The sequence below is a fragment of the Rhodnius prolixus genome, unplaced genomic scaffold, assembly GCF_049639745.1.
Source record: "Rhodnius prolixus isolate KJV_2025 unplaced genomic scaffold, Rpr scaffold_15, whole genome shotgun sequence".
In the NCBI taxonomy this organism is placed as follows: domain Eukaryota; kingdom Metazoa; phylum Arthropoda; class Insecta; order Hemiptera; family Reduviidae; genus Rhodnius; species Rhodnius prolixus.
Window position 1 is genome coordinate 1809580 of NW_027411605.1, and position 25202 is coordinate 1834781.

The following is a 25202-nucleotide window of genomic DNA, read 5'->3' on the forward strand; positions in this document are numbered from 1 at the left end:
CCTGAATCGCATACTTATCTATTTTAAAAAATACTATTTTGTGTACAATAGAAAGTGTTATACAATATTTTCTATCCTAATGTTTGTCTAGTTTTAACCGGAGATCTATTATGCGTAGCTTTTGGTTATATTTATTTAATTTTATTTATATATTTTTTTTTTGTTACATTTTTTGGCATTGGCTTTCGCCATACAGCCAGCATCGTCTAGGTGCTTATCACTAGAATATCACTCACTCTCCATTCTTACTTATAAATACATTCGCTTCACACATTCATCCTTCTACTATATACAACTATTTACATAAACTACTGCAAATGGATGGAGCAGCACTCTGTGCTCCTGCCATTCTTATAGCTTAACCAAAATTAAAATCACGTAATCCTTCTCTAAGCATTTTCTTCCATTCATTCTAATTCGGCTATAGCTTTTAAATACATTCATATTTCATTGCTAGCTCTGCTATCGACTTAAGCACATAAATGTTGGTGGAGAATATAATGTCTTCGTAGCGAAATGGTGCATCTAAATACCTGTATATATCGTCAAACATTCGTTTCCTTTCTACCACATAACGTGGACATATCATTATTACATGTTTGAAATCCTCCTCCTCATTGCAATCTACGCAAAGAGGAGAGGACCTTTTTATTTATATATATCTTAAAAAAAACGATCTGTATCAATATTTGATTTTGTATTCATTATTCTAATTCTTTATTTGTTATGTTTTACTCGTCAGTCCTTCTTTTGCGTAACAACTGTTTTTGCTTTTTTCTCTCTTGCTAAGTTAAGCGGAAGTATAGTGATTATGTCAAAATTACAGGAAATACCGGAAGGAAATATCCGTTTTGAGTTCGATTGAGTACAATAACTGCATGCATTATGATCTAATACTTCTATCTGAAATATTTTTTTAAAAAAAATTACGTATTTACATAAATACTTGCGCACAAAGAGGTAATTGATTGCGAAAGTTGTTTTTTTAGGTCCTCTTTGGCCAACACATAAGTAAAGTAATCGCCTATTTTTTTGAGCGGGGCTTAACGTCCAACTACCAAATTAGGTGTCGTGGACGGAGGCGACTAACAAACATACTTTACTATAAATTTCTCATATTAACCATTGGGAATATAGACTAGTACCGCAATACATCTTAGCTTTGCGGGTCTAGCCTATAACTGCCTAACATACTTTACTCTAAATTTCTTTTATTAACCATTAAATAAAATCCATGGCCTAGAGGTAGGAAATCGAACCTACTAAACCAGCAATACATCTTAGCTTTGCAGGTCTCGCCTCTAATCGCTTGACTACTGTGGCGCCTTGTTGGCCAACACATTATAGAAACACATTATAGTTTTCCTCTTAATTTTCTGGAAGTGCGGCAGGTGCATTTTCTGAAGTGCATGAACTTAAATTAAAATCAAGTTTCTATTATGATTTAACTTAATTTTTAGTAGTCCCATTCATCGTGAAACATTTCCATATTAATCGTTAAACATCCTCTAACTAGGAATCAAGTACCTCTAACAACATTTGTAGAACCATGATGAAGGAAAATATATGCTAATTTCTTTGAACTATATATTATTTCCGATCCTCGTCTAATTTCACAGATTCCTAAAATATCTTGTCTTTGTTTCATCCATAGCATTTTCAAGTTCCATCAAATATCTATCTTCACCTTTCAAAGTCCTTACATTAAAGCTATAGCCCATATTTTGAGAAAGTAATTGGGAGGTTTAGGTTCAAAGTTGCCCTCGGAGATTTACCCTTTCTGGGTTGTCCGTGTATCCCTTGTTGAGGTCATTTTGCCAATAGTCAGGCCTACCTATGCTTTCATAGACGGAAAGTACCAAAGCTCTCCACAGTATCTTTTCTCTTTCAAAAAAAGAAGTGATCTTACCAGCATTCTCAATTACTGATTTGGAAGTCGATGATACAGTTTTATTTCTCTTTACCACAGATTTGGATTTACCTTCTTTCATATTCTGAACATTCCTTACATTTGGGTGGGGGAACCATTGTCACTCAGAAGAAGCCTCTTTAATGGGTACCTTCTCGCATTATAGCAAAGCGAACTTACCTTCTCTTCTAGCCTACATCATTTCAAGGTTCAATTCATCCCGTTTTTGTAAAGCTCGAGCTGGGAACTCATCGTCTATAGTCTATAGAAATTCCTGTATCCTTTAATTGTCTTCTATTTCTTTATAACAGCCATCTTCATTGCGATAATTAGTAAACCCCAAACTATTGTAACTCTGTTTTTATCTTTTTCTCTTGTCGATAAAATCGATATTATCGAGATTACAAATTGATCTGCAGAGTATTTTGAAGCAATGAAATTATTTCCTCTTCTAATTTTACATATTTCCTGTTTTCTCCGGTTTCTTTAAAACCTTTTATTTTGATATTTTTTTGTCAGTTGATTTAAGTATTTCATCAATTTTATCTTGGTTATTTTTCTTATTATCTTCACTGCTTTCCCTTATTTCTTTCTTTAATTTATTAAACTTATTCAACATTATATTACATTGATCTTATATTTCTGTTTATTGTGCAATTCTATGTTACAGTAAATTTCAGTTATATTCGTAAATTATGGTAAGAAAAAGTCATGTGAGTGTTCATGAGAGATTCTTTTCATGAGAAAGTGAAGTGAAACTGTCGAATATTGGCGAAAACTATTCAAAAACGATCTTAACTTAATAAGAAATTCATTGAAAATTGAGTTGATTTTTTTAAAAAATAATTTGTCAGCATTATTTCTGAATATCTACGTAAGATTAATATTATTACTAAAATATCAAAAGAAGTTAATAAAATATGAGAAAATAATAATAGATTTAGATAAAAAAAGTAACAGGTATTGAAGCACCATTGTTGTAGTACGCTTTGACCAGCCCATAACTGGTTATCATTGGACGGGGCGTGGCTACACTAGAGGTGGGCATGACCCGCCCACAGTCAGCCACCGTACTGCATTGTGATTGGCTAGTGCTTAAATTTCAATGAAATAATTAATTTAAAATTTTTTTTCCAACATTTCTCCCATAGGTATTTGATAAACTATCGATTAAAACAATAAAAAAAAAATTCCTAAAAAAATAATATAAATAATATTTCTTTTGGTATGATACCTCATATTTTACCCAATTATCGTTAACAGAAACAAAAAAGTTGAGAATTTGTATTGTTTAATCGTGAAATAGACTTAAGAGAAATGGGCATACTGGAGCCTGGTAAGCCGCCATTAAAAAGGCTCTAAGCTTACTTTACACTCCATTCGGTGGAGAACTCTAGCGGCAATTTCTGTAAACATAAATGCAGTTTTTATATTCACATTTAACCATGTTGGTTACTCACTAGACCTGTGTAGAACTATCTTAAACTCACATTTAACCATGTTGGTCTCTCACTAGATCTGTTCAAAACAACCTTACACTCACGTTTAACCATGTTGGTCACTCTCAAGACCTATATAGTAAGTCTGCCTTACACTTATGTTTAACCATGTTGGTCCCTCACTATTCCTTTATAGAACTATCTTAAACTCACATTTAACCATGTTGGTCACTCTCGAGACCTATATAAGTCCACCTTACACGCATGTTTAAGCATGTTGGTCATCCTTGAGACCTATGTAAGCTTACTTTACACGCATGTTTAACCATGTTGGTCTCTTTTTTAACTAACGTAAGTCCATCTTACTCTCATGTTTAACCATGTTGGTCACTCTCGAGACCTATGTAAGTCCATCTTACTCTCATGTTTAACCATGTTGGTCACTCTCGAGACCTATGTAAGTCCACCTTACGCTCATATTTAACCATGTTGGTCTCTCTCGAGACCTATACACTTATGTATAACCATGTTCATCACTTTTTAAACTTATGTAAGTCCATCTTACACTCATATTTAACCATGTTGGTCACTCTCAAGACCTATATAGTAAGTCTGCTTTACACTTATGTTTAACCATGTTGGTCTCTCACTAGATCTGTATAAAACAACCTTACCCTCACATTTAACCATATTGCTCACTCTCGAGGCCTATATAAGTCAACCTTACACTTATGTTTAACCATGTCGACTACTTACTAGACCTGTATAACACTACCATTCACTTACATATAACCATGTTGGTCACTCTCAAGACCTATATAGTAAGTCTGCCTTACACTTATGTTTAACCATGTTGGTCACTCTCAAGAGCTATATAGTAAGTCTGCCTTACACTTATGTTTAACCATGTTGGTCTCTCACTGGATCTGTATAAAACAACCTTACACTCACATTTAACCATATTGCTCACTCTCGAGACCTATATAAGTCCACCTTACACTTATGTTTAACCATGTCGACTACTTACTAGACCTGTATAACACTACCATTCACTCACATTTAACCAACCATATTGACTACTCACTAGACCTATATAGCACTTACACACTCACATTTAAGCATTTTGACCACTCACAAGACCTACATGGGACAATCTTACACTCACATTTAACCATGTTGGTCAGTCTCGAGGCCAAGAGATATAGGTCCACCTGACACTTATGTTTAACCATGTTGGTCACTCTCTAAACTTATGAAAGTCCATCTTATACTCATGTTTAACCATGTTGACGACTCACTAGACTTATATAGGACTACTTTACTCATTAGACTTTATTAAGACTACCTTACACTCATATTAATCATGTTGGTCACTCTCTAGACCTTTGTGTATTCACCTTACACTCATGTTTAACTCGGTTGGTCACTCATTAGATCAATGTAGGACCACCTTACTCTCACATTTAACTATATTGATCACTCTCTAGACCTACCGTAAGTACACATTATTACACTCATATTCAATGAATTTTGAAGAAAACCTCATAATGCTTGAAAATCGTGTAAGTTGTGTGGTACTTCCGTTAGGCAGATTGTGTCCCAAATCTTATTTTCGCGTCTTTTAAAAGTACCTAAACAAGGTAACGAATTTGAACTTTTGTAAAAACAACTTTTTCTTCATCAGAGATTCTTAAAACTGTCATTTCACGTGAAAACTTGTAACTGAAACTCAGAACAGGAAATAATTTAATTTTATTTAAATCAATTAAATAAGAAAATTAATTGCCATTTACGCTGCAAATAAATTATTTAATTTAAATGTGTGATCCAATTGGTCACAATGTAAAGGCAATTTAACGTTTAAATTTTTAAAGCGACCAATAATAACTAAACTGCTAAACTATACAATATTTAAAAAAGTATTAATGTTTATATTCCATTGGCGGAAGAACTTGGAGGTATTTGGCGGGAACGCGGGGCCTGTCCTTTATATTTGGCGCCTTCACTGTCTCGTTTAGCGCCACTTTCTCCCGGGTTGTTTTACCCATTTGTTGTTGATGAACAGATCCATTTATTTTTTAATAAATAAGTAATATAGACAGATATATAATTGCATATAACTGTTTCTAGCTGCACAAACTCAGGAAATTATTACGAACTAACAGAGGTAAACATTTACAGCGGAACTAATAAGTTACTCCACGGCTGTCTATATTATCTGGAACTAAAGAAAAAAAATGCTTCTACAAACTAATCTACAAACGAAAATTTTCTTCTGTAAGTGCTATTTAATTCAACTATTAGAAAGTAGAGCTAGTGAAGAAGCAGTTATACGCAAAATAGGCTAAAAGTAAAGACTATTTTTTTTAAGCTAGGCTTAACGTGTCCAGCTACCACCAAATTAGGTTCGAGGGCGGAGCCGACTACTAGCAAATAAAAGTGTAGTTAATGAAAGTATTTAGTAATAAAAATATTTGATTCTAATTTTCTAAATTTTAATAAAATCGATTATTAGCGGAAGTGCCATTTTACTTGAATTAAATTTTGTGGTTTGCAGGAAGTCATATGAGTCATATAATTTCTAATTGTATTTTTTTTCTGTTACAGGTGAGTACCCTTTCCTGTCTATTCAGCCCTTAGGTAAGTCCTTAATTTAATCCACTAATTGTACGTTACAGCTCTTGGGGTTTGTTTCATCCAATCCTTGATCATCCATATCGATAATATGATATCCTTCTTTCGCTCTAAACATGTGTGGAATGTACGAGTAAAGACAGTGGGTAGAATTCAGTGAAAAAATTCCCATAATTTCAGAAGAGGACCAACCTGTGTGTGTGTGTGTGTGTCTCATTGGCAGTTGTCTCATTGGCAGCTGTCTCATGGCCCTTTATTTTTCACTTCCTGGAACTTTTTTGTCTTGTTTTAAAGCAGAACTTCCGTTATTTTTGTTTTTTGTTTTTTTTAAATTATGCTTTCAGCCATACGATTCTTAAAGCCCATTATATCATAATCTCATTTCTGTCAATGACGATCGATTTCAATGTCAGTACTTCTTACAAGCTACAACGGAACGTGCATAATTTTCAATAATTAGCCTACCGGTTGATTAAGTAGCAACCTTTTGATGTTTCCTATCATACCATCCTTCAATCCTAGGAGTCAACACTCTTGTCCATGCTGCCTTGCTACAGTACTCCCATTCTTCTTACCACTTATTCATCTGTGTCTCGTCTTGCCTCAATTTTAGTTAGCCATCGGTTTTGCTCCTGTTCTTTTATATATGATGTGTGGCTATTAAATAACGAGACTATGGCTGTAAAACATTTTATTTTAAATTTAAACATATTTAGTCATTATCACCTTCAATATACACCCTCCCCTATCCCTACAACGCTCCACAGCGAATTTACCATTGTTCGAAACAGTGCTGGAAGTCTTATTTCTGTGAGCTCCTGCATGAGACGCGTGCCGCTTTTTCTTTCACAGCTTCAACTGGACTGAAATCGTGTTCCTTTTTAATGCAGACTTTGACTTTAGGGAACAGAGTTCTAAAGTCATATGGACCCGCCAGGTCAGGCTAATAAGGCGGATGGCCTAAAACTGAGATGTTGTACTTGGCTAGAAACGTCGCCTTGACAGACAATGCAGTGTGAGCCGGCGCCGGTTATCTTGATTGAGAACCCCGTGACTGGTTCTTCTACAAATCGGGTCGTTTGTTCCTTTACACTATCACGAAGTTGAGCAAGCTCCTCACCGGTAGTAATGTTTTTGTGTATTTTCATCCGTTTTGGTCGTGGAAAGGCGACCCAGGCGGTCATAATCTCCGACGTCTTCTCCGCCATCTTGGAAACGCTTGAACCACTCAAAAACTCGCGCACGTGATTAATATTCATCACCTTAAACTTCTTTTAATAAAAGATAAGTGTCAGTAGCGGTTTCAACCAAGTTTCATGTGAAATTTCACGACAATTCGTTGCTCTACTACATGTGTAGTATCATGTTTTCGGCAAAACAAAACTAACACCTCTTACACAAACGACGGTTCCGGTCAGACACAGATTTCTCTACAAACACATGAGACGCTACAATCGAAAGAGAAGGCTTTATGCTGTGCACAGCTGTCGGTTGTTAGGATTTGGCGCATGCATAGTTCTTCTCTAGCATCATCAGTCTCTTAATTTAATAGCCACTCTTCGTATGGCCTTTCTTTCCTGACCGAGAAGGTAGATCGGGATAACCCTAGCCACCACCATAAATCGCCTCTTCCAAAACTGTTCGATAAGCGAAAGCCATCCAAAGGAACGCTCTCTTCGTTGCACTGCAGACAGCTTCTACCAGTAACATGCAGTGTTTAATCTATCTGTCCACATCTCTGCCCCATACAGCGTAATGTTCACTGCATTACTCACATAAGCAGGATCTTTTTGCAAGGTTGCGACCCCTTTTGCAATTAGCCATTAGCCAAGTTAATGCAGCTGCCATCTTAGCGATCTTCTCCACACACCTATTATCTCTCATTAACTAATCCCTTGTTGCAAAATAGCGTTACAATCCACTTGTATCATTTACAGGGCTACAAATGGGATACAGGTGTAATTAAATTTTATGCAAAGCTTGACCTGTTTTGATAAGATTGTGGAAAACCCGTTAATTAATTTCACTGCTTTCTGTAAATTTTTCCAATGATCCCTTTTTCCCCACTTCAAATTTAACCTTCACCTGCACATAATTATTGTTTACATTTTCCTCTAAACGAAGTCGGGATCTTCGCATGAGAATCCAGGGCGCTAATATATACTGAGCTAAGTTAATTATAATTATTATATTTGACATTTACTAGACATGTGTGGTTGTTACGAACGAATATGATAGAATAAACTAACCTGATTGGTGGACTCGAGAAGTCACCCGGTGATGACATACCACTAAAATGTTGTTATAAATAACTAAAAAAAAATAATAATAATAACTGCATTGTAGGTTAGTAGTTTTAGGACGAAACATCATACGTAATCAAAAAAAAAATTCATTTTTAAAATATTCCTAATTAATTTGCTAATGACCTTTGACCTTTTTCTCTTTCTTTCTCTTTCTTTCTTTCTCTTTCTTCCTTAATGACGTAACAATAAGAATAGAACAAAAAATATGCAAAAGGAGTTATAAGTCAATCTATTCTGACAAGTTACGCACATTTTTTTTAAAAAAAAAAAATACTTCGTCTTTCTTATTACGTACATTATTAGTTATCTAAGAGGCAGTGAAATTTTCTGTGTTGATGATGATGAGAAATGCAAGAACAAAAACATTTATCTAAGAGTTAGCTGTAATCTTTTTTTGTCGCTTAAATGAGCATTTATTTTTGCGATGAAATTAATGTGTATTGACAAGAGTGTCTTACATTTATCGTAGCTAATTTATCTTTCTAGGAGGAGCTTATTGTTCTTTCGCCGACTTGTTATTTAGTTATTCATTTGCGCTTTTGATGTTCTTGGGCCTTTTTTTTTTGCTTTCACTTTTTTGCAATTGTTTGTTTTTGTTTATTAACCTTCAGGTCTTCCGATTGTTTCCTTTTTTCACCCGCCTAATTTTTCCAAAAATGGATACGAAAGTGGAGGGAAAAAAATATTTTTTCTGTTCTATTGTGGGTAATTCATATTTGTTTGGACACTTAGACACTTTTTAATTTCTTTTACATTTTTTCTGCCTTTTCTTTAGTAGATAGATAGATAAAAAAAATTATTTCACTTTTAAAATATATACATATATACAGAGTGGAGTGCCAGTTAAGAACTATAACCTCCAGAAATAGTTCCTTACAATAAATTTATTAAATTATATTGTATATTAAGGGGAAAACAATGGAAAAACCCCCAGCTTATAAGAGAGATTTCAATTCAGGGAGTCCCTAACTCTCCTGTGCCTGTGCACCGTGTCCACATTATAGTCACCTATTCGTCTGCAGAGGTGGTTGTGACTTGGTTCACATTTGCTGAAGAAACCAGTAGCGAGGCGCTTGATGTAGTGTTCTATATCAGGGATAAGCAACACGCGGCCCGCCAAGCATTTCTAAAATTGAATTTATTTTATCGACTTTCTCCCATCAATATATTGTTATAAAATTAATTATAATAGAATGGTAGTACATACTAAACCGAAATATTTTTTTATGGCGAGTTACTTGTCGACGACGTTTTTAAACATGCAATACGAACGCGCCGCGTCTGCGCGATTTTTTTGTGACGAGATACACACTTGTCGGTGACTTGTTCAAACATGCAATACGGACGCGATGCGTTTCGTACGAAGTTTTGTAAATTAATAATAAGAGTTAATCTATGTGCGGCCCGCCAAAAAAAATTTAAATTTAAATTGGCCCATTGATTAAAAAGGTTGCTCACCCCTGTTCTATATAGTCCATGTTAGTGTTAGAGTGTGTCTATAATGCGCGTGTAGCGGGCGGAAGTTGTCACAAGCCTGAGGATTTTATTTTGGATTATTTGCAGCGAGGCGATGTTGTATCGACATGTCAAACTCCAGATGGGACAAGCATAAAGTAACATGGGCCTAACCACTACCTTGTACAGCAGGAGTTTATTCTCTGGGGGACAGTCCTTTTCTTTAGTTTCTCTTATTCTCTACTACACTAACAGGAAGTATTGTAATCGTGCAGATTTTTTTTTATTTTGAGCTTGCAACGGAAATACTTCGTTTTGTTATCCGTTTAAAATTTGGGATAAATTACGGAAAAGGTGTTTTTTTGTTCTATTTCTTTAATGATTTAAGGCGCGTCAACATCTGAGGTTGTTGGCGCCCGGAACTTTTTTCAGTGCACTGCCGGCCACCGTTCTCTCGTTACCTGGACAGTGTTGTCTGTAAGAAGCTCCTAGAAAGAGAAAAACTAAGGATCCAGCAGCTGGATTCGAACCCGGATCCTCCGCGTGGGAATCCAATAAGCTAACCGCATAGCTAATCCCTTACCTTGCTCGAAATATTCTTCGTGTGCCTGTCCGTATCTAAATTTTGTATTCTACAAATTTAATTATTTTATTTTAATTTTTTACTTTAATTTCATTTCCAATACGTATTAATACAATGATAAAAATTAGTGACTATTTTAAACTTGATTATGCCGTAATAAAACAATAATTGCCTTGAAAGGTTAAAATGCCTGCAAAATGCGCCACAATGACTCAACTTATCTTAACTGCACCCTTGTTTAATACGGTTATTACTAAGACTTAGTAAATCCTTGTCTTATTTGAAGTGATCACCTCTATTTAAATAAGGTCATATAGTTGGATTTTAATATTTTTTTTTTTTTTTTTTGTAAAGTATGGAAGTAATAGTAAAGTTGGAAGTTCATACTGTATGATACAGCCTACAGGAAGTCGTGGCAAAGCCTTGTAACGATTTATTTGTTCTATTTTATTTCATACTTTGAACATTACTAAATCGAAATTTAATTGAAGTTGAAGGTTATCAGTCTTTTCTCTATGACACATTACGTGTTGCGTTTCATTAACATAGCACAAAATTTGACGTATTGAAGCGTGTATCGAAGCGTAATTTAGCAAATTAACCAAAAAGTTGCATTGTTCTAATTACTGGAAATATATTATTAATGAATTCCTAATAAATTTAAGCTAAACGCTTAAACCAAGTAGAAAACTAATTCACTTTAATTGAATGGCATCATTTTTAAGATTAACATAATACGATCGAGTTATAAACGAATAAAAATACACCCAGATAATTTTTTTTTTAAGACACAAAATTATAACCATATAAAAGGTTTTCTTTTAAGAGATGCGTGTATCTAGGTGGATAAGGAGGAGATACAATCTGGATGTCAACCAGAAATAGCCCTCCATTAACATGTTCCAATCACTTCCTGTCTCTCGAACTTCCTCTTGCTTTATATCTTTCTTTTTCTTGAAATAACTTTTTATAGTTTTTTTTTTTTTTTTTTATAATTTACATTCAGTCTGTGTGTAATAAATAAAGCGAATTTGCATTGCCTTTTTATCTAATTATTTAATCCAAACTATAAATTGTGGAGAATAGAGGTTTATTTTATTTTATTGTTTTTATTTTATTGTTTTCTTTCGTGGTCTGTGATTGGCGCTGGATATTACAAAAAAAAATAAACAAATAAATATATAAAACAGCTGTTCTCTTTGTGTTACCTTCTTTGTGTAGGAATCGATTAACTTCTTTAATTATAGGTTATGTTTTTCTAACAAACAGATGCGTGTTGTACCTTATAACCTTCCAACCAACAATTTATATCTTTTACAACTAAATTGCATACGAATTTAAATGTATTTATTTTACTTTAATTGTTTTAAGTGGTTTTCAGTTTGTTTTTTTTTTGAAATTTTTACTTTAATTAACAACTCTGATCGCGAGGCCATCGACGCTTCAGCCTTCTGACTCGAGGGAAGGACAGGTTGTGTAAAAAAGAGGGTGTTGAAGTTTTGGGACAGTTTGGTATGAAAGGTGTAACGGAGGCTAGTTAAATGTAACAACAAAATGATTTTTTTGGTCAATTTGATTATGATTACGAAGTAAAGTAATCACCTACTTGCAGGAGAGGCAAAAAAAATCACCTATTTTTTCAGGCGGGGCTTAACGTCCAACTACCAATTAGGTGTCGTGGACGGAGGCGACTAGCAAACATACTTTACTGTAACTTTCTTTTATTAACCATTGGGAATATAAACTAATGCCGCAATACATCTTAGCTTTGCGGGTCTAGCCTATAACCGCCTAACATACTTTACTATAAATTTCTCATATTAACCATTGGGAATAAAGACTAGTACCGCAATACATCTTGGCTTTGCGGGTCTAGCCTATAACCGCCTAACATACTTTACTATAAATTTCTTTTATTAACCATTGGGAATAAAGACTAGTACCGCAATACATCTTGGCTTTGCGGGTCTAGCCTATAACCGCCTAACATACTTTACTATAAATTTCTCATATTAACCATTGGGAATATAGACTAGTACCGCAATACATCTTGGCTTTGCGGGTCTAGCCTATAACCGCCTAACATACTTTACTATAAATTTCTCATATTAACCATTGGGAATATAGACTAGTACCGCAATACATCTTAGCTTTGCGGGTCTAGCCTATAAACGCCTAACATACCTAACTATAAATTTCTCATATTAACCATTGGGAATATAGACTAGTACCGCAATACATCTTAGCTTTGCGGGTCTAGCCTATAACCGCCTAACATACTTTACTATAAATTTCTCATATTAACCATTGGGAATATAGACTAGTACCGCAATACATCTTAGCTTTGCGGGTCTAGCCTATAAACGCCTAACATACCTAACTATAAATTTCTCATATTAACCATTGGGAATATAGACTAGTACCGCAATACATCTTAGCTTTGCGGGTCTAGCCTATAAACGCCTAACATACCTAACTATAAATTTCTCATATTAACCATTGGGAATATAGACTAGTACCGCAATACATCTTAGCTTTGCGGGTCTAGCCTATAAACGCCTAACATACCTAACTATAAATTTCTCATATTAACCATTGGGAATATAGACTAGTACCGCAATACATCTTAGCTTTGCGGGTCTAGCCTATAACCGCCTAACATACTTTACTATAAATTTCTCATATTAACCATTGGGAATATAGACTAGTACCGCAATACATCTTAGCTTTGCGGGTCTAGCCTATAACCGCCTAACATACTTTACTATAAATTTCTCATATTAACCATTGGGAATATAGACTAGTACCGCAATACATCTTAGCTTTGCGGGTCTAGCCTATAAACGCCTAACATACCTAACTATAAATTTCTCATATTAACCATTGGGAATATAGACTAGTACCGCAATACATCTTAGCTTTGCGGGTCTAGCCTATAACCGCCTAACATACCTAACTATAAATTTCTCATATTAACCATTGGGAATATAGACTAGTACCGCAATACATCTTAGCTTTGCGGGTCTAGCCTATAAACGCCTAACATACCTAACTATAAATTTCTCATATTAACCATTGGGAATATAGACTAGTACCGCAATACATCTTAGCTTTGCGGGTCTAGCCTATAACCGCCTAACATACTTTACTGTAAATTTCTCATATTAACCATTGGGAATATAGACTAGTACCGCAATACATCTTAGCTTTGCTGGTCTAGCCTATAACCGCCTAACATACCTAACTATAAATTTCTCATATTAACCATTGGGAATATAGACTAGTACCGCAATACATCTTAGCTTTGCGGGTCTAGCCTATAAACGCCTAACATACCTAACTATAAATTTCTCATATTAACCATTGGGAATATAGACTAGTACCGCAATACATCTTAGCTTTGCGGGTCTAGCCTATAACCGCTCGGCTACCGTGGCGCCTATTTGATTATAATTGTTTAACGTAGATAGGTGCGTTAACGATAGTGCGTAGTTGTTGTTTTTTTTTCGATTGGAGAGAATTAATGCAGTTAAGATGCGAGCGCTTAGCCGTACAGTTCAAGTTCGTTTGTCTCCGGATTGGGGATAATAGGGTATGTGTACGAGTTTCTTTTTGTGCTTTATATTCGATTTGGAACGTTTTTCGATTAGTCATTTGATCATTCGGTAACCCAATTTATGTTTTTTTGCCGTTTGAGTCGGTGTATTTGTGTGTGTGTGTATATCCACTGTAACTGAAAAACGTAAAATTACAGAAAGTTCGATTTGACATTTAATTTAGATGCCATTAGAAAATCCCACAATAAAGTTTTGGTCAAAATCGATTTAGCGGAAATACCGTTTTACTGAATCGATTATCTAAGTTTATTTTTAAAAATTTCAATCAAATACAACTCCAGCAATAAATTTGGTGTATTAGTTTTAAATATGAAGATCCATAACTTCGATTTGAAACATTTTTAAAAGAAAACTTTGATTGAGGTCACTTCCGGGAGAAGGGGATAGTTAGGCTACCCTTTAAAGTGTCAGGTTATCCTTCCCAGAGACGTTACGATCAGCCAAGTGGGTAAAAACAAGTTTTATGAGTAACGTAGGGTTCAAAGAAGATGCGACTTTAGTCCGAAGATTGTCATGTGCTGTTAATTAATATGAATTTTTTTTGTCCCTCCTGTGAATTCATTACCTGGATTCAGAGATTGCCAGGACAAGATCTGGGAACTGCTTGTTGATGACCCTTTAAGACTTACCAATCAGAGGCAGTGTAAAGATTGTCGCTAACCTAATAAAAAATAAATAGATCTACACTGACCTAATTATAAAAAAATATTAATTATTGGAACTATTTTTAATTACATCTAGACAATGTCTTCTCAACCAGGAAGTGGAAGATAATTAATAAATTAATTTTATCCACAATATAAAATAATAATGACTTTTTTAAAAATATCAATGAAAGTGATACGGGTCACCTTTAATTAAAAATTCACCTTCCATAATCCACACCTTATAATATTTCAAAGTATTATAATTTTTGAACCTATTATTATAATTTAAAACCGTCATAGTTTATAATATCCTTAACCTCTTGAGTTCAAATTCCTTTCGAAACTTTATAGTGTTTATTTTCTTTCTTCCTTTCTCTATCTCTCTCTTCTGAATTCTCTTTTGTTATTTTCTAATATCAAGGTCATTGCAAGGTTTTTTATTTTTGCACTAGAGACTATTATTATTAATAAGTATTATTAACTAGTATTATATGTATTAAGGCTCATCAACGTCTGAGGTCACTGGTGCACATCCTCCGGACTGACAGGGTTCTTTCGTTTTAGACAACACTAAACATCGTCGGCCAGTAGCTCTTAGGAAGAGAAAATCTAAGGGCCACCAGCTGTGGATTCGAACGCGAGATCTCCGCTTTAGAATCCAGTATCTATTCATCACTGAGCTAATCCCCTCCCTAATTAGGGTACCCAACATTTATTGTGTTTTATTTCTTCCCGTAATTTTTAAAATTCGTTACTTTTTCTCTTCGGGTAGAGGGAAGTATTGGGATTGTGGCAAATCTTCTTTAAAACAAAAATGTTTTCACCAGAAATTAGGGTAGAAATTAGTTCAATGGTTAGCGACGCGGAGGTCCCAGGTTTGAACCCAGCTGCTGGTCCGTGGGTTTTCCCTCAAACGTTCTTTTTAAAAAGAATTATCTTAAAATTCAAGGCGTCATGGTAGCCGAGAGGTTATAGGCATCGCCCGCAAAGCTAAGATGTATTGTGGTACTAGTCTACGATATTCCTATTCCCCTTGGTTAATATGAGAAATTTATAGAATGTTAGGCGGTCAGAGACCATACCCGCAAAGCTAAGATGTACTGCGGTATTAGTCTAGATCAGCGGTTCCCAACCTGTGGTACGGGAAAGATTGTTTAGGGGTACGCAAAAAAGAAGTTATTATGGCGGAAGATATAAAAATTATACAGATATATTATTAATGAGAAAAAAATTATATAATAAATGATTCCTACAACTTATTACAAAATTATTATACTTACTAAAACTGAATAACATATAAATTGACAAGAATTAAGTACTCATTCGATACTGCAGTATTTTTTTTAAAAGTAAATATATTTGTATATCAAAAATTATTAAATGATTTCTTGAAAATGTGAAAATTCGAAAAAATGTTGCCTTAGTTTTGACTAATATTAGACATGGCCCGCATATTATTTACTTCTCCTTTATTAACGCTTTGCTGTTTCAATTTACGACTCCTGCAATAGTTATTGGTTTGAAATGTTCTTTACTAGACACATAATATTCAGATTCTTTTGATGTTAATTTTTTTTTTTTTTTTATTATCCTTTTAATGAAATTTACACCTGTACCTACAGGTACAATAGGTAAATGCGATGAATATATGTGGATAGCGTGGCAGACGTGAATGACGGTCATCCATTGATGGCCGCCGTTAGTCACCCAGTTGGTCACGGGGCCAACGGCGCCTCAGCCGTCTTCGAGGATTGGAGGGTAGCGTAGTTGTAGACAGGTTTGCAGCTAAAGGGTTGGGATGCAGTGAGAGTTTTTGGTGAAAATTTTTGTATCGAATTTTGGCAAGTTCGGAGATAAGTGGAATTTGGAGATCTGTATGTATAGTGTGGTTGCTTACATAGAATGGAGCGTCTAGTATGCGGCGGAGAATTTTGGATTGCAGTGTTTGTAGTCTATTGAGGTTGGATTTTTTAGCTGTACCGTAAAGTTCGAGTCCGTAAGTCCATATTGGTGTGAGAAGGGCTGTATAGAGTCGTCGTTTGTTCTGTAGTGAGAGTTTTGAGCGTTTGTCGAGTAGCCTGGCTAGAAGTTTGTATCGTTTGTTTAGTTCGGTACGTTTAAGTCTCGTATGGGGGTTCCAGGTAAGTCTCTTGTCTAGGTACAGTCCAAGGTACCGCACATGGTCGGCAGGTGGGATAGGTGTGTGATGTAAGAAGACAGGTGGCGGAGTTTGACGTTTGAGTGTGAAGACTATGTATTTAGATTTAGTTGGGTTAATTTTTATACGCCAGTTTTCTAACCAATGTTCTATTGAGTGAAGGTGGGACTGTAGTGAGCGTACTGCGAGGATAGGGTCAGAGTGTGTGGAGAGAATGGCAGTGTCGTCAGCGAAGGTGTAAATAGAGGTATTAAGGTTAGAAGGTAAGTCGGCAGTGTAGATTGTGTAAAGAAGAGGAGCTAAGACACTTCCCTGTGGCACACCAGCAAGGACGGGATAGATGGAAGAGTGAGTAGTGCCTTGAAGAACTTGAAAGAATCTTTCAGAGAGGTAAGAGCTGAGTATGAGGTAGTAAGTGCTAGGAAGGATGCGTTTTAGTTTCCACAGTAGACCTTCGTGCCAGACTCGGTCAAAGGCTTGCGAAACATCGAGGAATACTCCAGCGCAGTACTGTTTTCGCTCGAGTGAAGAAGCGATGGTGTCTACAACACGATGGGCCTGCTGGATCGTCGAGTGGCAGCTTCTGAAACCAAACTGATGGTCCGGTATAATTTCGAGAGATTCTGTAATTTCGTAGAGGCGTGGTAACAGAAGTCTCTCGAATATTTTGCCCAAGAGAGGCAGTAGGCTTATCGGCCGATAGGAAGAAGGTAGTTGAGTCGGTTTGTTGGGCTTGGGTATCATTCGAACTGTAGAAAATTTCCAGAGTATAGGGTAGTAAGTAGTTCTGAGAATAGAGTTGTAAATGGTAGTGAGGAAGACTATTGCTTTTTTGGGTAGTTGGAGTAGGATGTTGGCAGTAATTAGATCGTAACCAGGGCTCTTTTTTTTATTGAGATTAATAATGACTTGCTTGACTTGGGAAGGTGTGAACGGTTTTGGAGGCATAGAAAGAGGTAGAGGTATGTCTAAGTCCCTAATAACGTCTTGAGTATGTTGTGAGTTGAGAACGTCAGGATGCGGAATGAAGACAGTTGAAAGGTGCGTTGCAAATAGTTCAGCTTTTTCCGAGTCACATTTAGCCCAGGAACCGTCAGTAGTACGAAGAGGAGAGGAGGTAGGTTGAAATTTTAGAATACGTCTAGTGGCAGCCCAAAGGGAGTTGTCTTCAGTAGTCAGAGATTCGGTATATTCGGTGTATTGTTTGTTGTAGTATTTGCGGAGTTCTTTTTTAAGTTGGTTTGTCAGGTGATTAAGTTGTTGTTTATGAGATGGGTATTTTGTACGTTGCCAGAGAGATCTCGTTCGTCGTTTGTTAGTTATGAGTGTGCGCAAATAGAGGGGTAAGTTGTAAGGTATGCGAGCAGGTTGTTTAGCGGTGCAGTTAGTCGTCGCTTGCCAGATACTCTGCTGGATGGCGGCAGTGAAGTGATCAACGGTATTGTCTAATTCTTGGGGTGTTTTGAGAGGTATTTTGAGGTCAATTTTCTTCTCAAGTAAGTCTCTGAAGAAGTCCCAGTCTAAAGGTCCGTTTATTAGCGTTGGTTTTGGTGGTCTAAGTTTGTGGTGGATGTCTATTGTGAGGATGACTGGACTATGATCAGAGGAGAGTTCATTTAAGGTGAATGAGTGAGTATGAAATGATGAGATGTTAGAGCAGATGAAAAAGTCAAGCAAGTCAGGGAGTTTATTGGGAGCAGTCGGCCAGTAAGTTGGTTGAGAAGGTGATATGTATGAGAAGCTAGTTAGAGAGAGTGCATTGTAGAGTAGGCGTCCTCTTGGGTTTGCCACCCGACTACCCCAGCGAGGATGCTTCGCGTTGTAGTCCCCACCGCTTATGAACCTGGGACCCAGAGACTGGAAGAAGGATAGAAATTGGTTTTGAAGGATTGTGTGATTAGGTGGACAGTACACTGAAGCAATGTTGTAGTGGAAGGGTTCACTTTGGAGAGAGATCACAGTAGGTTGTATGTAGTTTGAGGCATTGTATGGAATGGGAAAGTGAGATAATGAATTTTTTATGAGAATAGCAGAACCGCCATGTGCAGTACCATCAGGATGGTCAGTTCTGTAGGTTTGGTAGCCAGTGATGTAGAAGCGTGTTTTCTCAGTGAAGTGGGTCTCTGTTATAAGGGCAATGTCTATCCGTCTGTCGTGTAGGAGGATGTCCAGCTCTTGTCTGTGGTTAGTTAGTCCGTTTGCATTCCATAATAATATAGTAAGAGAGAACTGAGTTAGAGGCATTAAGGAGCGAGACGGGGAAGTAAGGTGTTGACAACGGTAGTGAGAAGAGTGACGAGAGGAGTAAGGAGCGATTTGAAGTCAGAAAGGAAAGAATTTAGCAAAGTGGTAATGTCGGAAGGAGAGGCTGACTGCTGAGGCGGCGGCGGACCCGCGACCACTCGGGCATAAGATGAACAATCGTTGACGGTGGCTGAAATGTTGTTCCGTGGGAGGTTCCCTGATGAGGCCGAAGCAGCAGGTTGCTGAACAGACGCAGCTACTCTGTTGAGGGCTGAGGGATGGTCGTAGACTGGCGGTCTTCTTCTTGAGCGTTGAAGTTCCCGGTGGACTATGCATCCTTTATAGTTCGCAGGATGTTCTCCATCACAAAGTGCGCATTTAGGACGTTCTATGGTAAGCTTGCCACATTCTTGAGTGAAGTGCTCGCCAGCGCACTTGACGCACCTTGGTCGATGCTGGCAGTAACTTTTGGTGTGACCATATTCTTGGCAACGTTTACATTGCACAATAAGCCGCTGTTTGTGAGGTTCCTCAACTGTTATTCTCGTGTAGCAAAGTAATTCTAGGACAAAAATATCCTTGTTATTATTATTTGGCTCGAGGTCAACGAAAAAAAGTGGCAATGTTTGCTTTGTAACAGGATGAATAACTGGAGTGATACTGCGGGCAATATGCCCATGTTCCGCTAGTTCCTCTTTTATTAAATCGGGAGGTGTGCTTTGATGCAGATACCTTATTACTACCCGATATGCTTTCTCCTGTTCAAGTTGGTAGGTATGAAATTCTGCTTTTTTCTCCCTGAGGTAGTGGATTATTTGTCTGTAGCCGTCAACTGTTTTCGCCTGTATAATTAAATCAGTTGCTCGGGCTTTGCATGTAAAACAGTTTGGACCAATTAACTGTGTCAGTGCTTTACAGAGATCAGCGTACTTGGTTACGTTTTTTAAATATATTGGCGGTGGTTTCGGTATTTTCTGAGACTGAGTAGGCACAGATGCAGGCATTTCATCTGGAGTAGCTAGGGGAGTGAACGGGTTGTAGGTGAGTATTCCTGGAGCTACTATTGTGTCTGGCATGGAATTTGCAGTTGCACTGCTAGGCTCTGGATTCAGCTCGGGGAACAGAGTGGGTTTGCTTGCTAGGCTTGTTTTCGTAGTTGCTGCAGGCGGAGCATTTTTCTTTTTGTCTTTGGGGGGAGAGCTGTGAGGTGAGATTGTTCTTTTTTTGGTTGTTTTTGAACTTACAGAGGAAGTAGATAAGCTGGCGGGAGATGATTTGGAGTTAGATGTGTTGCTCATCTTTAGAGTTGGGAATGGAGAATTGGAAGATAAATAAAGAGGGGTGAGAAATTGTCTTAGCACTTGGTTTTACACTCGGAAAGTCAAATACTTACAGAACTGAAGGTTTTGTCACTATGAATGTTTTGCACAAAAACTAAGGAAAAAAAAAAAAAAAAACTTATATTTACATTGTTCTTGCACACCGTTAAACTGGTTAAAAGTACTTTACAATCATCTATTAACACAACTTAAACTCTTTTAAACTGATTATTTAAGAGAGCAAAATAAAATAATTGATGTTAATTTAAAGTTACAATACGTAAAATCAAGAATACGATTATTTATTTATTTTATTTATATATTATATATATTTATATGTTAGGGATACACACTAAGGAAACAATCAGGTAAAGGGGTGCACTAATGAAAAAAGATTGGGAACCGCTGGTCTAGTCTATATTCCCAATAGTTAATATGAGAAATTTATAGTAAAGTATGTTAGGCGGTTAGAGACTAGACCCGCAAAGCTAAGATGTATTGCGGTACTAGTCTATATTCCCAATAGTTAATATGAGAAATTTATAATAAAGTATGTTAGGCGGTTATAGGATAGACCCGCAAAGCTAAGATGTATTGTTGGTTTAGTGGATTTGATTCCCTTAGTATAGACCTTGCATTTTATTTCATGTTTAATATGAGAAATTCGTAGTAAAGTTTGTTAACTAGACGCCTAGACGTAAAACCCATCTTTAAAAAATAGGCATTGCATGACCTTTTTTATTGAAACTAGTACTTCATACGAATTCAAAGTTTGAAAAAAAAACTAAGGAACTATAGTAAAAGAAAGTGGAGTGAGCTAAAGTAAAAGTAATTAAAGTAATTGCCTATTTCTTCAGGCGGGGCTAAACGTGTAAGTACCAATTAAGTGTTGTGGACGGAGGCGGAAGCTCATACTTTATTATAAACAATTTTTTCTAGCGAATAAAAAGTAGGTACACGCGTGATTCAAACTGAGGATCTCGTATTTATACAGCTTCGCTTCATAGCAAGTAGACTAACGCTATGCCCCAAACTTTGAGTGAGGTTATTTTATTTTTCAATTTTTTTTTTGAGTTTATAACTTTATCTATAATTAGTGCTCATTTAATTATTTTACAAAAATTATTATTATAAATAGAGGGGGGTAGAAAAGTAGTCGGAAAGAGAAAAGGCGGCACCCCTCTCCTCACTTCTCCTCCTTCTGGCCGCCAGTTACATGTGAACTTCTCATACCCACCCCCGCTCTAGAGCAAGCAGAAAAAAAGTTGATCACTTCGCAAGAGTTATAGACGCACAAAATAGAGGGAGTTATGTTTTTTAATACATTCAGGTTGGTAACAGTGTTCAAAAAGACAAGCGTGTATGAACAAGTTAGTTAAAAGATACTTTTAATTAACTGCTTCGCGTACCGGGTGCTTAGTGTTTTCTTTTTTTTTTTTTTTTTTATTGCTCAGTGATTCCTTGTTTTTGAAAAGTTATTGATATTTATATTGCCCCCCCCAAAAAAAAATATTTAAAACAAAAAGACAATGTTCTTCCGAAGAACATTATCTGTGGCCGGGAATCCTGGTGGTTGTAATAATACAAGTGGCAGTGAAGACGACGTCAGATCGACTACAGCCAGTGCGGAAGCTTTAGCACCTCAAGCAGTGGCTCGAGCTGGTACTTCAATTCCGGCAAGGTTTCATTATCTGGCGGATCAACCCTTGGAAATTACTAATTCTCTTAAGGGATATAATTATCCGGTAATGCTACTCTTAGTTTATTAATCTACAAAAATTAGTTTAATACCAATCTATTTAACCATTGTCCTTGAGTTATCCTAAGTACTAGGAGAATATTCCCTTTATTCAACGCTCAGTTTATTTTTGGGAGTCTAAAACCAGGGTGCACAACCTTTAAGGGCTAGAATTATGACGCTCTTGAGGAAGGAAGGGTCTTAACTGGAAGTGAGCCGCCTTAGACTTTGCTGTCATGGAAAAGATCAACCACCCTCTGCCTCCCTGATGACCTTAATCGTAAAATTTTCCCAATTAATATATTTCTAATAAAAATCTTAGAAAGCCCCAAACTGTGAAATTGATTCAGTGAAGCAATACTTCTGGTTGAATCAATATTTTGACCAAACCCGCTTATTGTGGAGTCGCGAAAACTGTGACGAATCTTCTGGTAGTACCAAAGGGAAATATCAAATTTGAAATTTGGAGGATTTCCCCCCCCCCTAGTTACGGTGGATTCATGCAAACACCAATTTGTAAATAGAACTTCTTCATATCGAGGGGGGGCCTAAAATGAATATTTTATGGGTAAATAATTGAAATCAGGGTAGCCGAGCGGGTTAAGAGGCGAGACCTGCAAAGCTAATATGCATTGTGGTACTGGGTTCGATTCCCGGTCTTGGCCTCGGATTTTATTTAATGGTTAAATGAGAAATAGTAAAGTACGTTCGCAAGTCGCCTCCGTCCACCGACACCTAGTAAATGGTAGTTGGACGTTAAGCTCCGCCTGAAAAAAATAGGCGATTACTTTACTTTACTTTAATTGAAATCGGAAATCTGCAAGATACCCATTTCTTTCCTTACTTAGCTAGAGATCTTATTTTGTCCTAAGGGAAGGATTTAGGCGAAAAAAACCCGTTTCTTGTTAGGGTTAGTGCGTAATACAACTATTAGTGGGCTAGAGTTCACGCTAAGGGCCGTCCTTTTGAGTAATTCCCACCTTCTGCTTGCTTCTTTTCGGCGCCTAATCTATTCCCTCTGAACCCTACAGGAATGCATTTCCCAAACATTTGAACCTAATTCATTTAAGAATTAAAGAATTACTTTAACAACAATTGCACATTACAGAATCATTCTTCAATACATTCTTTAACTAGACTGGCTGAAATCTTTTGAAATTGCATTGTCACACTTTCCGCGTGGAAAAAGAAATTTTCCATTTAATCAGAAATCAAATCAGACACAACCTCCAGACAACAATAGAAATGATTATAAGACCTTTGAGGTTATAGAATATGTTTTGCCATTGTCGTCTTTATTGGTATTGGACACTGTTCTCGGTGGAGACCAACAGTTTCTCCACGTCAAGAAAGAAACTAATGGTTCAAAGATTATGTTTCAAGTTATATTTCAATTTCAATAACATTTAGGTACCATGTGTTTGCGTAGTACAAAAAATTATTTTGGATTTTGTTAAAGAACAAATATTTTTGTGAATGATAAATATTCAGTAAGGCTGTCCATTAAATTGTTCCTACGAATTTATTTTTAATCGGTGTTCTTATTGTGCCCTAGTGGCTTAATAAATTGGTTTAAAACAATAAAACAAACATTTCTTAAAAACGTCCATTAACCTGACGCATTCATCCACTTTAATTTTATTTATTTATTTATTTACAACGTGTACATATCTACAAGCTTTGAATCCTGGTGGATCCAGCGTCACAATCGGGAAGGCATGTTGAAAAAATAAATAAATTTAAGGCGCATCAACATCTATGGTTATTGGTGTCCAGAGCTTTTTCCAGTACATTGCTGGCCTCCTGATAGTGAGCTGTAAAAAAGCTCCTAAGAAGAGGGCTAGCAGTTGGATTCAAAGCCAGGATCTCCTCGTTGGGATACGTTAACTACTGGAGCTAATCCCCCTCCTTTTTGTATCCATCCAGCTGTTGCCAAATAGGATTAAGATGCTGGAATCTTTGTAACATTTACTGGGCTACAATACCAGGTAGCTTTGTTCTATAGTAAAGCTGTACACAGGTTGGCCAAATTTGGCGGAAGAAAATGATGCTGAGCGAATGATCTGTATTTCACAGTAAGCTTTTATTTGTACCTGTTCGTGGGTGGCCACAATTCTTAGGGAATTGAGACAGAAAAAATCATATTTTTACTTTTAACTTATTTACACAGAAGTTGTACTTACTCTGATTAATTAAAACAGACCGGTAGGACAGTTGTATAAGGGTTGATCGTCAAAAAGTGTACGAAAAAGCGTAACGTTGAAAAACACCCAACTTTGACAATTTTTTTTCTCTTTTTCTATAAAAGATAAAATTCCCAAATTTTCGTCAAAATATAGGGCAAATCCTCCTTTATTACTGTAATTTTTTTGTAACAATCCAGATCTAATAGATTTCGAGAAAAACGTTGCCGAAAATGGCATTTTCAGAAATTGTTCTAGAATTGTTGCTTAAAACTTTCAAATGGTAGTCCCAGTTTTATTTGGGAAAAAATTAATTTTAGTGATTTAGATATCTGTGGGATTAGGGACTTATATATATATTTTTGTAATTGCCCGCACAATTAATAAAGTAAAGTAAAGTAATTGCCTATTTTTTTCAGGCAGGCTTTACGTCCAACTACCAATTAGGTGTCGTGGAAATATAGACTAGTACCGCAATACATCTTAGCTTTGCAGGTCTAGCCTATAACCGCCTAACATAATTTACTATAAATTTCTCATATTAACCATTGAGAATATAGACTAGTACCGCAATACATCTTAGCTTTGCAGGTCTAGCCTATAACCGCCTAACATAATTTACTATAAATTTCTCATATTAACCATTGGGAATATAGACTTGTACCGCAATACACGCTTAGCTTTGCGGGTCTAGCCTATAACCGCCTAACATAATTTACTATAAATTTCTCATATTAACCATTGAGAATATAGACTAGTACCGCAATACATCTTAGCTTTGCAGGTCTAGCCTATAACCGCCTAACATACTTTACTATAAATTTCTCATATTAACCATTGAGAATATAGACTAGTACCGCAATACATCTTAGCTTTGCAGGTCTAGCCTATAACCGCCTAACATAATTTACTATAAATTTCTCATATTAACCATTGAGAATATAGACTAGTACCGCAATACATCTTAGCT

At 36.3% G+C, this 25202-nt stretch overlaps 1 protein-coding gene across 6 annotated transcripts in view; it reads left to right on the forward strand.

Moving 5' to 3' along the window:
* LOC141455019 (uncharacterized) overlaps positions 1 to 25202 on the forward strand; it is a 150941-nt gene that overhangs the window by 65528 nt on the left and 60211 nt on the right. Inside the window, exon 1 of one of the 6 annotated variants that reach the window (XM_074129822.1) lies at positions 21800 to 22056. The exons of 3 other annotated variants lie outside the window; for them this stretch is intronic. In XM_074129822.1, coding sequence (XP_073985923.1) covers positions 21841 to 22056 — 216 coding nt within the window. In that variant the 5' untranslated portion in view covers positions 21800 to 21840. Of the gene's footprint in view, positions 1 to 21799; positions 22057 to 25202 lie in introns of those variants that run through there. 2 more of the 6 variants (XM_074129824.1, XM_074129823.1) reach the window with 2 other exon arrangements.